Source organism: Leptosomus discolor, chromosome 8 (assembly GCF_034619465.1).
Source record: "Leptosomus discolor isolate bLepDis1 chromosome 8, bLepDis1.hap2, whole genome shotgun sequence".
Lineage (NCBI taxonomy): Eukaryota > Metazoa > Chordata > Aves > Leptosomiformes > Leptosomidae > Leptosomus > Leptosomus discolor.
Genome location: NC_141398.1, coordinates 6,431,554 through 6,443,811, shown reverse-complemented (window position 1 = coordinate 6,443,811; position 12,258 = coordinate 6,431,554). Strand labels below are relative to the sequence as shown.

At 46.6% G+C, this 12,258-nt stretch overlaps 1 protein-coding gene across 1 annotated transcript in view; it reads left to right on the top strand.

Moving 5' to 3' along the window:
• Positions 1–3,776: 3,776 nt before the first annotated feature.
• The window catches only part of GALNT12 (polypeptide N-acetylgalactosaminyltransferase 12), a 45,989-nt gene continuing 37,507 nt past the window's right edge, over positions 3,777–12,258 (top strand). The window contains exon 1 of the mRNA XM_086469016.1: positions 3,777–4,159. Coding sequence (XP_086325142.1) covers positions 3,777–4,159 — 383 coding nt within the window. The remainder of the gene's footprint in view (positions 4,160–12,258) is intronic.

Below are 12,258 nucleotides of genomic sequence, written 5' to 3'. Positions count from 1 at the left end.
ACGTTTTCCTTGTCTGTAGATCAAATCTGTCAGTAAGCTCGGGTATTTTAGGTAAACTGGATGTTGCCTTCACTTCAAATGGATATTTCAGTGAGCAACAGAACCACTCTTGATTTCAGCTATTACATTCACTACAATGTAAGTTCTTACGGACAATTACATACCGTTGTCTTTAGTCTTCTTAGTGCTTTCTGAAAGGTTTAGTTAATATTTTTTCTTTTTTTGGTGGAAAAAAAATACTATTTCACTTTTTAAAAATAAACTCTTCAAATGTATTAATTATTCCACGGATCTTCTGTTTTAATTTTGACAACGGAGGGCACAACAGATCTTCCGAGATGAGTAATTGTAGGTTTTATACGACATGTCTGGTTACTCATTTCTGACTGAATCTCCTGAAGCAACTGACTTTATACATCACTAAACATCCTTACTAACCTTTTTTTTTAAAAAAAACCCTCAGAACCAATTGTTTTAACTTCCATTGTTATTAACCTGAAAAACACAACAGAATTGCTTAAAAGGAACTTTTTGATGAAAACATTGCTACGAGCTTTATGGATAGCAGGAAACTCATTTGCCTTATTAATTGTAGATTTTTTTTTTTCTCTACAGCTTATTTTTACGTTCAGAGCACAAGTCTTTAAGTATTTCAGCTCAGAATTTTCAGTCTTCCCATCTTAATTAAACCCCACAAACTTTTAAAAAGGTTTAAGAAAAAGTGTCTTTACATCTTGTCCAAACTGATTTGTGAATGCAACTGATTTATCCTTAATGATTTTTGCACTAACACCATTATTGTACTATCCTGTGCTGAATTTACTCTATTTATGTTCTCGGACATCATCCCCAGGGAACTACCGTTTATTAGAATTACTTCCAATCCTCACTGCGATGATGGCGATCACAGAAAGCCTTCCCAGCTGCTTTGCTCTAAGGGCATTATTACTACTGAATGCCTCCTCCCTTACTTTCCCACCAGCTGTAACCTTCCTTGCTTCTGTGGAAGCAAGCTGAAGCTCTCCTACCTTTTCTTCAAGCCCTTTCTTCCTTTTAAAAATCAGACAGAGAGGTAGCTACGCTGGTTTTCTTCTTCAACAGTCTTGTCTGATCTTACCCTGTCTGCCACTGACTCCAGCATGCCTCCTGCAGTCCTGTCACATTCTGTTCTCTGTTGCCCATTTTTTTATCTTAAAAGTTGTTTTACACGCAGAATCACAGGATCACAGAATGGCAGGGGTTGGAAGGGACCTCTGGAGATCATCCAGTCCAACCCCCTGCTAAAGCAGGGTCACCTACAGCAGGTCACACAGGATCACATCCAGGCAGGTTTTGAATATCCCCAGAGAAGGAGACTCCCCAGCCTCCCTGGGCAGCCTGTTCCAGGGCTCTGCCACCCTCAGGGTAAAGAAGTTTTTCCTCATGTTGAGGCAGAACTCCCTGTCCTCCAGTTTGTGCCCGTTGCCCCTTGTCCTGTCGCTGGGCACCGCTGAGAAGAGCCTGGCCCCATCCTCTTGACACCCACCCTTTAGATATTCATAAGCGTTATAAGGTCCCCTCTCAGCCTCCTCTTCTCCAGGCTAAAGAGCCCCAGGTCTCTCAGCCTTTCCTCATAGGGGAGATGCTCCAGTCCCCTCATCATATGAATAACGTGATTGGTGAATAATGAATTGGCTGGATGGTCGCACTCAAAGTGTCATGGTCAACAGCTCAATGTCCAAGTGGAGACCAGTGACGAGTGGCGTTCCTCAGAGGTCAGTATTGTGACCAGCGCTGTGTAACATCTTTGTCAGTGACATGGACAGCAGGACCGAGTGCACCCTCAGCAAGTTTGCCGATCACACCAAGCTGTGTGCTGAGGTCGACACGCTGGAGGGAAGGGAGGCCGTCCAGAGGGACCCTGACAGGCTGGAGAGGTGGGCCCAGGCCAACCTCATGGAGTGCAACAAGGCCAAGTGTAAGGTCCTGCACCTGGGTTGAGATAATCTCAAGAACAGATACAGGCTGGGCAATGAGGGGATGGAGAGCAGCCCTGGGGAGAAGGACTTGGGGGTGCTGGTGGGGGAAGAACTGAATATGAGCCAGCAATGTGTGCTCACAGCCCAGAAAACTAACTGCATCCTGGGCAGCAGGTCGAGGGAGGGGATTCTGCCCCTCTACTCCGCTCTGGTGAGACCCCCCCTGCAGGGCTGCGTCCAGCTCTGGGGGCACCAGCACAAGACACACATGGACCTGTTGGAGCAGGTCCAGAGGAGGGTCATGAAGATGCCCAGGGGGCTGGAGGAGCTCCCCTGTGAGGACAGGCTGAGAGAGCTGGGGTTGTTCAGCCTGGAGAAGAGAAGGCTCCAGGGAGACCTTACAGCGGCCTTCAGTGCTGAAAGGGGGCTGCAGGAGAGGTGGGGAGGGACTCTGGATCAGGGAGGGTGGTGATGGGACAAATGACACCTCAAAAATCAGAGTTTCAGCTCCCTGCTGAACGTGAGAGGTAAACTGTGTTAGTTGCGTTACACTTATGTTAAGGTTTTTCAAACGCAGAATCACAGATTCTCATGTAATCTCACAGCCTGAGGACCACCAAATTTAGACAGACAGGGCTGCCTCCTGTTAGGGGGTGAAGTGAAAATGCAGTATGGATGTGTGGCTGAAGCATGAAGCAAATTAGAAAGTTTTGACTGAACGCCACACTTGCTTTATTCCTGTAATTCAGTCAAGCCATAAACTCCCATTATCTGGATAATACATTTGGGGGTTTCACTTGTCTTCTGGGTTTCTATCTATCAGGCCACATTGGTTGACTTTTTTTTTTCAACCAAGAACACTGCTTTCTTCAGTGAAAGAGTTTGTCATTAACTCCCACGGCTTCTTGGCCCATCTTCTGTTTACTTCACTTGCTGTTCTAGAAGCAGCCAAATGGATGAAGCCTGGTTTCCTACCGACTTGTTTCCTTCAGCTCCAAAGCTCTTCCTAGTCCCTCCGTGGCAAATAACCTCCCTTGCCATCCCCCCGCAGCCCTGGCTACCTCTGTCAGGAGACAGCAAGCCTTGGGGCCATCCCGGTGGTCTCCAAGGGCCAAAGCAGCTTGCTGTGGCTGTGCCAGCCTGGCTGGGGGTACCCCTGCGTACCCGTCACTCAGCTACCAGTGTCCATGAAGGTCCCTCGAGCTTCGGGGTGACCCGATCACCTCTTCCAAGAAGGTTAACCGCAAGCGTGCGAAGGGGATATGCCTTCCTCCCTCCATCCCAGCAGCACGGGGCTGCCCCTGCTCTGCTCCCTCCCTCTCCCGGGAGCTGTGGGGCAGGAGTCCGGGGCTGGCTCAGGACCGCTAATGGCTTCGCCAGTTGCGCCCCCAGTGAGAGCCCGGCACAAGCCGGAGGCCGTGCGCCTTCCCCGGGGTCCTGGGGCCCTGCCGACCACCATGAAACCGAGGAGCCCCGCTCCCGGGAAGCGGGAGGGCCGCAGCCTCCGCGGGGGGTGTGGGGGTGGGGAGCGGTTTCCCTGACAGGGAGCACCGGCGGGAACCGCTTCCCGCCCCGCGGCAGCCTCCGTGCGCGGCGGCTCTTCCGCGCCGCGCCCCTCCGTGCTGGCCGGCGGCGGGGCGGGGAGGAGGGAGGAGCCGCCGGCGGAGGAGCCGGGCGGGTTTCCTGGCGGCGGGCGGGTGGAGCGGCGTGGGCAGGTCCGTGAGAAGTTCGCCGTAGTCCGCCCGGGGCGGAGGCGCGCCCCGTGTCCGCGTCCGTGTCCGGGAAAGGCCACCCCGCGGCCCCGCCGCCTGGCTCGGCATGGCCGGCCGCCTCGGCCGCGGGATGTGCCGGGTCAAGAGGGGCCGGGGCTGCCGGGGCGGGGGCGCGCTGCTGACCGTGGGGCTGCTGGCCGCCGTCGGCTTCCTCGCCTGGAGACACGGCCCGCCGCCCCACCACGCCGCCCGCCGCGCCCCGCCGCCGTCGCTGCCGCCCGCCGACGCCGAGCTGCTGCGGAAGCCGGTGTACGCGAAGCCGGCGCTGGACCCGGGGGCGCTGGGTGAGCTGGGCCGGGCGGTGCGGCTGGAGCTGAGCCCGGCCGAGCAGCGGCTGCAGGAGGAGAGCATCCGCCGGCACCAGATCAACACCTACCTGAGCGACCGCATCTCGCTGCACCGCCGCCTGCCCGAGCGCTGGCACCCGCTGTGAGTAACCCCCGCTCCACCTGCCGCCGCCGCCGCCGGGCGACCCTGAGGGCGGGCGGGGGCGGGAAGCGGGGGACCGGGGACCGTGCCTGCCCCCGGGGCGGCTGGCTGGAGCGGCGGCTCCCGCAGACGGAGGAGCGCTCGGTGGCAGCGGTCAGCGCTCGGGGGGAGCCGCTTCTCGGCCTCAGCTCGCTGGGAAACGTGGAGGCTGGTGAAACTTTCTTGTCGTCCCCGTCCGTCCGTCCGTCGTCGTCGTGGTCGTGTGTGTATGTGTGTGTGTGTGTCCCGTCCCGGCCGCTTTCGCATCACCGCGTTGGGTCGCGGAGTTGGAACCGTCACTGATTTTTGCCTGGCTCCCGCTCGTCCGCAAGTAGCGGTGGTTGATGGTGGTGGGTGGGCAACTCGAGAGAGGTGGTTTCCCCTCTGGTGGCCCTGGCGGTGCGGTTTGAGCCCTCGAGCGGTGGCATGCTGCCGTGTTTATCCTCCTGCTGCCCCCTGGATAGGTCACCGCAGGCAGCAGCGTGCTCTTCCAGTCACTCCCCAGCTTTGCAGATCTTACGCTTCCCAGACCTTGGCTTTGCGTGGTATTGAAATATCTTACGCCACACAGTATAAAACAGATTGTTTCATCGTTGGGTTTACCACGAGCGTGCTGCTGTGTCACGATGTAGAAATACCTGCAGAGATGCCTAACGTGGTTCCGAGCTGGGACTTTGCTTCTTCGCAGATACTTGCTGGGACAATTTATGATGTCATAAGCAACTGCCAGCTAAGGATTAGATGCTGTTTGATGAGATGATTCTAGTTTGCAGGCGTCAGTTCGGTGCAGTGGTGAAGTCAGTGCTGTTGGCGGGTCTGACTGCATGATCGGTTCTGGCCTAAGGCAGGTTCTCTGTGTAGCTGAGTGGTTCACCGCAGCAGGGGCTGTCCTGTAACCAGCAGCCAGCTGGTGGGAAGAATGGGTTGAGTGGTTACCAGTATGTGCCTTCAGCCAAAGGGGTCAGGACGGAGCCGTGGCTGCTGCGGATTGAGTCATCTCCTCCGTTTCACCTGAGCTTGGCTTCAGCCAGTTGATTTCATTGCAACAGGTTTGGTTGGAATGGTAGCAAACAGCTGGGGAAAAGGCAGGGCTCCGTCTCTACCATGTGTTCTCTTCACATCAGTGTGTCCTGTCCGGTATTCACCCAATTCTAGCTATAAGTGCTGAATCTAAAACGTGAATCCTATAATAGCTCTTAAAATATTGCGATGCAAGTGCAAGATCTTTTGTTTTATGTTTAAGCGTGACAGTAGACTTGTTTTTCTTAGTTCTCTTTTATTTTCCCCTTAGAAGCAGTCTGTAGACCATAGGCTAAAAGGGCCCATTTTAGTTGCATCTATACAGGAAGAATTTAAACAATTTCAATGAATTATTCTGGACTCCTGCCATTTCTTTCAGACAGGATGTTGGAGGAAATGGAAGAGCACAGTTGTTGAGCAGGGGACATGATAGATGGGGGAAGGTTCTTGAAATGAAAATAAGCGGGCAGATGGATTTTGCTACAATGGCACATCCTTTTTCATTTGAATGTTAGGATGTTGAAATGACAAAATGTCTCCAGACCAAAAGGATTGCAAGGCCTCAGTAATGTAATCTCAGAGATAATTGCATTCTGAGGCTGGGGCTGTGGTGTACTGTTGTAGATTCTGCTGGTAGGTGCTTCATGTGTTTTCACAGTTAAATCTAAATTATGGCAGAACTATCACAGAACATCTATCCCACTCACACAGCAAATATAAAAACAAAATAAAACTTTTCCAAAGGTGATTTTGCAATAAAATTCTTAATTACCTCTCTTACTGTCATAAAGTTGTTTACCTCTCTTAAGAAGGAAGACCATGTAAGGATCTAAGTAACGACAACAAAAAAAAAAGTCTTGAAAAAGGTATCCACAAGCCTGTAACAACAGAAAATTCATTGCACTTCAGTGTAAGATCAGAGTATGTATAGGTTGAAAAGACAAGTCTAGGAAAAATGTGACTTAGTTTCTTTATTTTAAGGTTGGTAATGCTTCACCATTCATGACCTTTAATGACCATTTGGGTGAAGCTACAATAGTTGGAAATAAGTGGTGATGGTAGACTTCAGCTAGACTTCAGCTGTCCAGAAAAATGACACAAAGCCTGAAAATCTGGATGTGATCAATGAGACAATTTTGGTACCTGAAGACCAGAAGGTGACAAATACACCACTTTTTCAGTGGAATCCCAGAGGAGAACCAGAGAACTGTGTGCTGGCCAGCCTTGGATCTCTTCCAGGCATATTATTTACAAACTGTGGTAAGGGAAAGAATCAGTAGCAGATAGGTAGGTGTGATCTATCCAGAAAGAGTCAACTTGGCCTTTCTCAAGGGTGACATGTCTTGCAAATCTCCTGGAGTTCTTTGAAGGTTGTAATTGTATAGATAAGCATGTGTGTTGTTATTTCCAGAGGCTTTTGATGGGTTCTTTAAACAGCTGTGAAATAAAGTGGAAATTGCTTGCATTTATAAATAACTGGATAAAAACTGGGAAGCACTTTTGTGCTCCCCACCTTTTTTTTTTCTTTTTTTTTAAATAGTGGAGGGTCACTGGTAAAGTTCCACAGAAATTTGTGTTGGACCCAGTGCTGTTCAACTTAGAACATGGCTTCCATAAGGAAGTGATTAGTTATTTACAGCTCTTCAGCCTGAAAGACAGGCAGGCTGCTGAGAGGGTGCCTCTTGCTGAGCCGCTGCAATACTAGGTTGATGCATGAAGTGGGCAACACAAATTCTATCACCTCCTTGTTCCAAAAATCCATTTACTGTAAAGCATCAGGAATTCCATCTACTAGAAAAGTGACATCAAGTATTCATGATGTATTAACAGATGCTATGCTTGGAAACAGTATTCTGGGCTATGGGCTTTTGGTCTGTTTCAGCATATTCTTATGTGTGTGGAGATGAGTCTGGAAATTTTAGATCCCAGGGAAATGGGAGGAAGAACGAAAAGGAAATAAAGGTAGGCATATCCCCACCACCTGGATGCCCCACTGCTCCTTCTAACCTTAATGCCCTCCCACATTCCTCAGTGAACCCGCTGGCTGGGTGTGAATTGTGAAAATCGCAAGCGTGAATCTAGTGAAAACTAGAATTTTGCTAATAAGGTTGAGAATACCTGAACCAGTAAGCTTTTAAATCTGGTCTCCAAAATTACGTATACAAGATGTTGCTTTATCAGAAAGCGATGACAAAAAACTTTTCCCGCTCCTGCATGTTGTACATCCTCGACCTGCTATCGGGCAGAAATATGTAGTTATTTGCTAATCCTGTGTCTGGTAATACTGTGCAGGAGGAAAAGAAGAATAGTTTGAGATTACTTCCTCAAATAATCTATTGTTTGCGATATTTGACTATGAATCCTATACAGATGTTTGTTACGTTATTATAAAGTTTCTTCAAATTTAGGTGTTTCTCCTACTAATATATTCCCATCAATGTAAATATTCAGAAGACCTTTATTCCTTCTTGTTCTCACAGACCACTGTAACGTGTTTTTTGGAGAACTGATCCTGAAACATGGACCTGGAGAACTCAACAACTTCTATTATTTGCTTTAGACAGTTCCTGCTTTCTTTAACTATCTGTGGTTTAGGTCAGCAGCTGATAATAACGTGTTTCATCACACAGAAACATTTTAGTTTTATTGGTGGCTAGAATTGTGTGTGTATCTTTATGTGTATAAATGTACCTATATGTATACATATACATAAATATGTATATTTAAACATACATATAAACAAATTATGTATATAAAAACTATAAAACCAATTCTTTTGGTATAACATCATGCATAAGAATGTAAGGAAATCACTAAGTGGTGATAACAGTTTGTACAAGGCTAGAAGTGAAGTATGTCATAGGGTCAGAGAAGACGGAGGTTGGAAGGAACCCCTGGGGCACCTACTCCATCCTCCTGCCTGAAGCAGCGCAGCTTCAGTGTTACAGCGTGTTGCTACAGGCCATCCTTGTCCTCTCAAATTTGGAAAGTCCCCAAGGGCGGAGATTGAGCGGCCTCTCTGGGCACCTTTTTCAAGGCTACAGTGAAATCCGCCCCCCATCACAACGTTGTCCAGATGGCCCGGGTTGTCTTCCCGGTGTCCTTCATTTCTTGAGTTTATGCACATACGGGGAGCGACCGTTATGGCAGGTTTAAAGCAAGCAAGCACCCTCTGTTGACGTTCTGAGGGCAGTGTTGGCACCCTGTGAGTGCAGCGGGATGGGCTCTGGGCCACCCAATTTGGTTGCCGCTGCTCTGCCTTCCCCCCATGCGACAGCAGGGCCCCATCCCTGGGCTCTCCTGGGCCTGCAGGATCAGGGCGACAGCTGACAGGGCCTCTTAGGCAGCCTTTTGCAGTTCATTACAGTGTGTAAAAAAAAAAAAAAAAAAAAAAAAAAAAAAAAAAAAAAAAAAAAAAAAAAAAAGCCATTTCCAGTTTTTCTGCTTGGGTTCTTTTAGATTAGAGACTGTTCTCGAGCATTGTTCCTGATTTTAGACGTCGTATCTTGTTGGGGGTTTTTTCCCCCTTTTCTTTCTGTATTTCTCACAATTATTTCAAGGATGGTTTGTGTAAAATCTCACCAGCCTTCTTTTGGCCGACTCTTGTTACGGAAGGAACAAAAGGCAGGGATAGGCGCTTTTGTGCTGACTCAGCGTTTTGTGTTGTCTCTTTCATGGTAGAAGCCTGAATTGGCCCTTGGGCCTCATTCCACTTGTGCTCGCAAGCAAAGGGGTTTGTCAGTCTTTCCTGTCTTTCCTTACCTGGCAGATGATTTTGAGTAGCCACAAAAGCCCCAAAGTGTTGAATGTGGCCTCTGTTTATAGTTAGAAGCTATTAAAAAAAAAAAAAGTTTTAGTGGTTCCTTCTTTAATTCTAGATGATTTTCTGAGTTTTGGAGAGAACACTTGTTTATATATGTGGTTTTTATATATATATGTTTTTAAATCTATATTTAAGTATCTGTGTGTATATATTTATGGATCTGTAGTTAGATATTTATCTATCTATCTACAAATACTTACATTCCTCTGTCATCATCATTTATGCCTATACTATTATTTATTTTTGAGGATACTGTCATTGAGTTTGGCGTAGCAATCTTGTGCTAAGATTTTTCCGACCTTCAAAACTGCTTTTTCCGTCTCTTCCCAAATTTGAATGTGATTCTCTTACAGTCTCTCTTGGTACCGTGGTTTGTTTTGTTTACTAGGCTGTAAATACTGAATTATGTAGGCTGCTCATCTGATAGTATCTCGCTAGCAAATTCCTAGAATAATCGTCAAGACTAGGTTTTGATCCCTCTTCTCCTCCAAAAATCACAGCATCTGCTCCTGCCAGGAGTTCTAACCGGACCCTGTTCCAGGAAAGGGTGCAGCAGCCGGGTGTTTCCTCCTCAGCCCGCCACCACTGCCTGACTTCACCCAGGAGCTTCTCTCTCATCTGTTAGCTAAAGGTGAAATAACTGCCGTGACTTTTTTTTGCAGTGTGTGTAGGAAAAGTGAACTCTTTGGAGAGCTTATCTGCAGCAGCTTGGCCTTGCCGGCACATCCCTTCCCTCTGGTGGTGCGCCCTGTGCCTGGGACTTGCTTTGGCAGAGCTGTTCCCGTGCTTTACATTTGATCAGAGTCCAGAAGACACCGCACTCTTCTTACAAGCAACGGCTTTGCATAAAACACTTGTGGGTGTATTTGGCTTAGGAGTTTCGTAACCGTGTGGTCACCGATTTGGGGCTGGCTTTTTTTGGTTTGGTTGTTTCCTGAGCTTTTCTGGGATGGGTAATTGGTTACTAGTAGCTACATTAATTGTAATACCTTTTAGTCATTCCTTTATTGTTAGTTGGCAGGTTTCCTTGTATTTATAAACAGGCTTTAGCCCTGCAGAGCAGTGTGTCTTTGGGACATCTCATTCTCCCTCATACAGTTAAGTGAGGAAGTAATAAATCTTCAGCTTTTTTGGTTTTTTTTTTTTTTTTTTTTTTAAATAAGCAGGCTTTCATTTTATAGCAGTACAAAATACAACAATGCTTCCAGAAGTGCTTTGATATTTAGAATATTTTACTATTATTGTTTCCTATCTTCTGTAAAAATGTGTCGGTTCTCTTTGTCATGCATTTGTTTGATAGTCACCTGCAAATGTTTTCCAGAAGAGCTCACATGATTATTTTTTGACTGTTTTTCTCTACAGCTTCTGATAGAGATCCTCAGCTTCCTCTGATGTCTAGATGAGTGCTTGGTTTCGGTTGATTTAATTTTTAGCCTGACAAAGTTTCCACAACAGTGGTAGTAACCACAAATTATAATTATTTTTTTTTTCTTTATGCAAACAATGCTTTTACTATACACGATTGTCTGTAAGGACCAGGTGCATTCCCCCATCCCAGACTGTCAGTGATGGTTACAATTACTTCTTTCAGTTATTGTATTACTTTGCAAAATATTTTTCTTGTCCTAAATCAAATCACTCGCACCAAAGTAAGTTTTCTGAATGTAGGTGCAGGAAGTGATACGGCTCTGTGCAGATGTTAAGTGTGTCTCACTGCCTTGAAAGAAAATTGCAAACATGGGTAACCATTTGGGCAAAATGAAACCACTGTTTCAAATCAGCAAAATAAAATAAAATTTGTGTGGTTTTTTTTTTTTTTCCCCATGGTTAAATGCAGAAATGCCTTCTCATCTGCACATCCAGAATCTGGGTTAGGTAGGAACTTCCTTTGCCTTTTTCTAACAATATGGAATTAGGACAATCTATGGATTTGTTACATTTGTGGACTTTAGGATATAGATTTAGTCCACCCTCATAGGTGGGCTTTCTAGACAGTTTTTTCTCAATGTATTTTTAATCTGTCTTAAACAGATTTGCCTTTTTTTTTTTTCCCCAAAACTTCTTTGCAAATATTTTCTTCTATTTCAGACTTCCCACCTTTCTTGCTTGCTTCTCACAATGTTTTTATACAAGCCAGCGCAGCCTCTTATTATCTGAAACCTTAAAACGGTGTTTGGCAGTTTGTCTTGTCGAGACCTTGTTGTTGCGGGGAGAATTGTTCTTTAAAGCAGCAAATAATCTGGAACACCGTTTCACAACCTAGCTAGGCTCTGTTTTCAAAGACTTGATCATATCACGGTGTTGTAGACGGAGCTATATCCTGGGAGGCTCTTTCCTAACAAGGTTTGTTTCAGCAGGTACGATTCAGGAGGCATTTAGCTGGGCTGGGACCGGGTGGTGAGGAGGTGTGGGCCAGCATCACATCAGCTCCTGCTGCTTACGTGTTCCAGCCTTGCCCCGATTCATTTGGCCATTCTGGCAGTTACCAGCGCCTTGCTGCTATCGGCTTTGCTAATCAGACCAAGACACACCTTCCGTAAATGTCAGCACCTTTTTCTGTGGTATCCGAACACACGCGTGGTATGCAGGTGTGCAGAGCTGGGCGCAGCCTTTCCGTGCTCCGATAAGACTTTTTTTTTTTTTTTTTTTTTTTTTTTTTTAAACCAGAACTGACAGTTCAGGGTTGTTATATCGAGAAAATAAATTTGGAGGAGATAAGAATGTGATAAATCAGCTTAGTCTTTAATTCCACTGAAAATCTTGTACCTCTGTGCCCCAGGTTTTGATGTAGGAGGGCTGCATCGCTTTTGGCTCACGTATGGGATTTTATCCATAGCTTTTGTTTAACAATTTATACTAAAGCAAACATGTAGATTTTTTAATTCTAGCTGTATTCATCCATGAATCCTTAAATCTCTAGACAGGGGGAGAGAATAATGCTGGTACGTACCCAAACACAAACTTAAAACCACGTTCACTATGTACCATCATTCCTGGATCTTTCACTGCAACATCTACCCAAACATCAAACTCCACAACATGCAAACTGAAGCAAACCATGTGAAGGTGTATCATCATACAGCCACATTCCTCTGGGTTTTTGGTTTTACCTTTTTACACTGCATTTTCAGGGCATGGTCTAACCAAGACTACGCGGCTGACAAGTTGAATAATTTAACCTTGGGATCTACCACACTACAGAGTCTTCTGTTAGCAA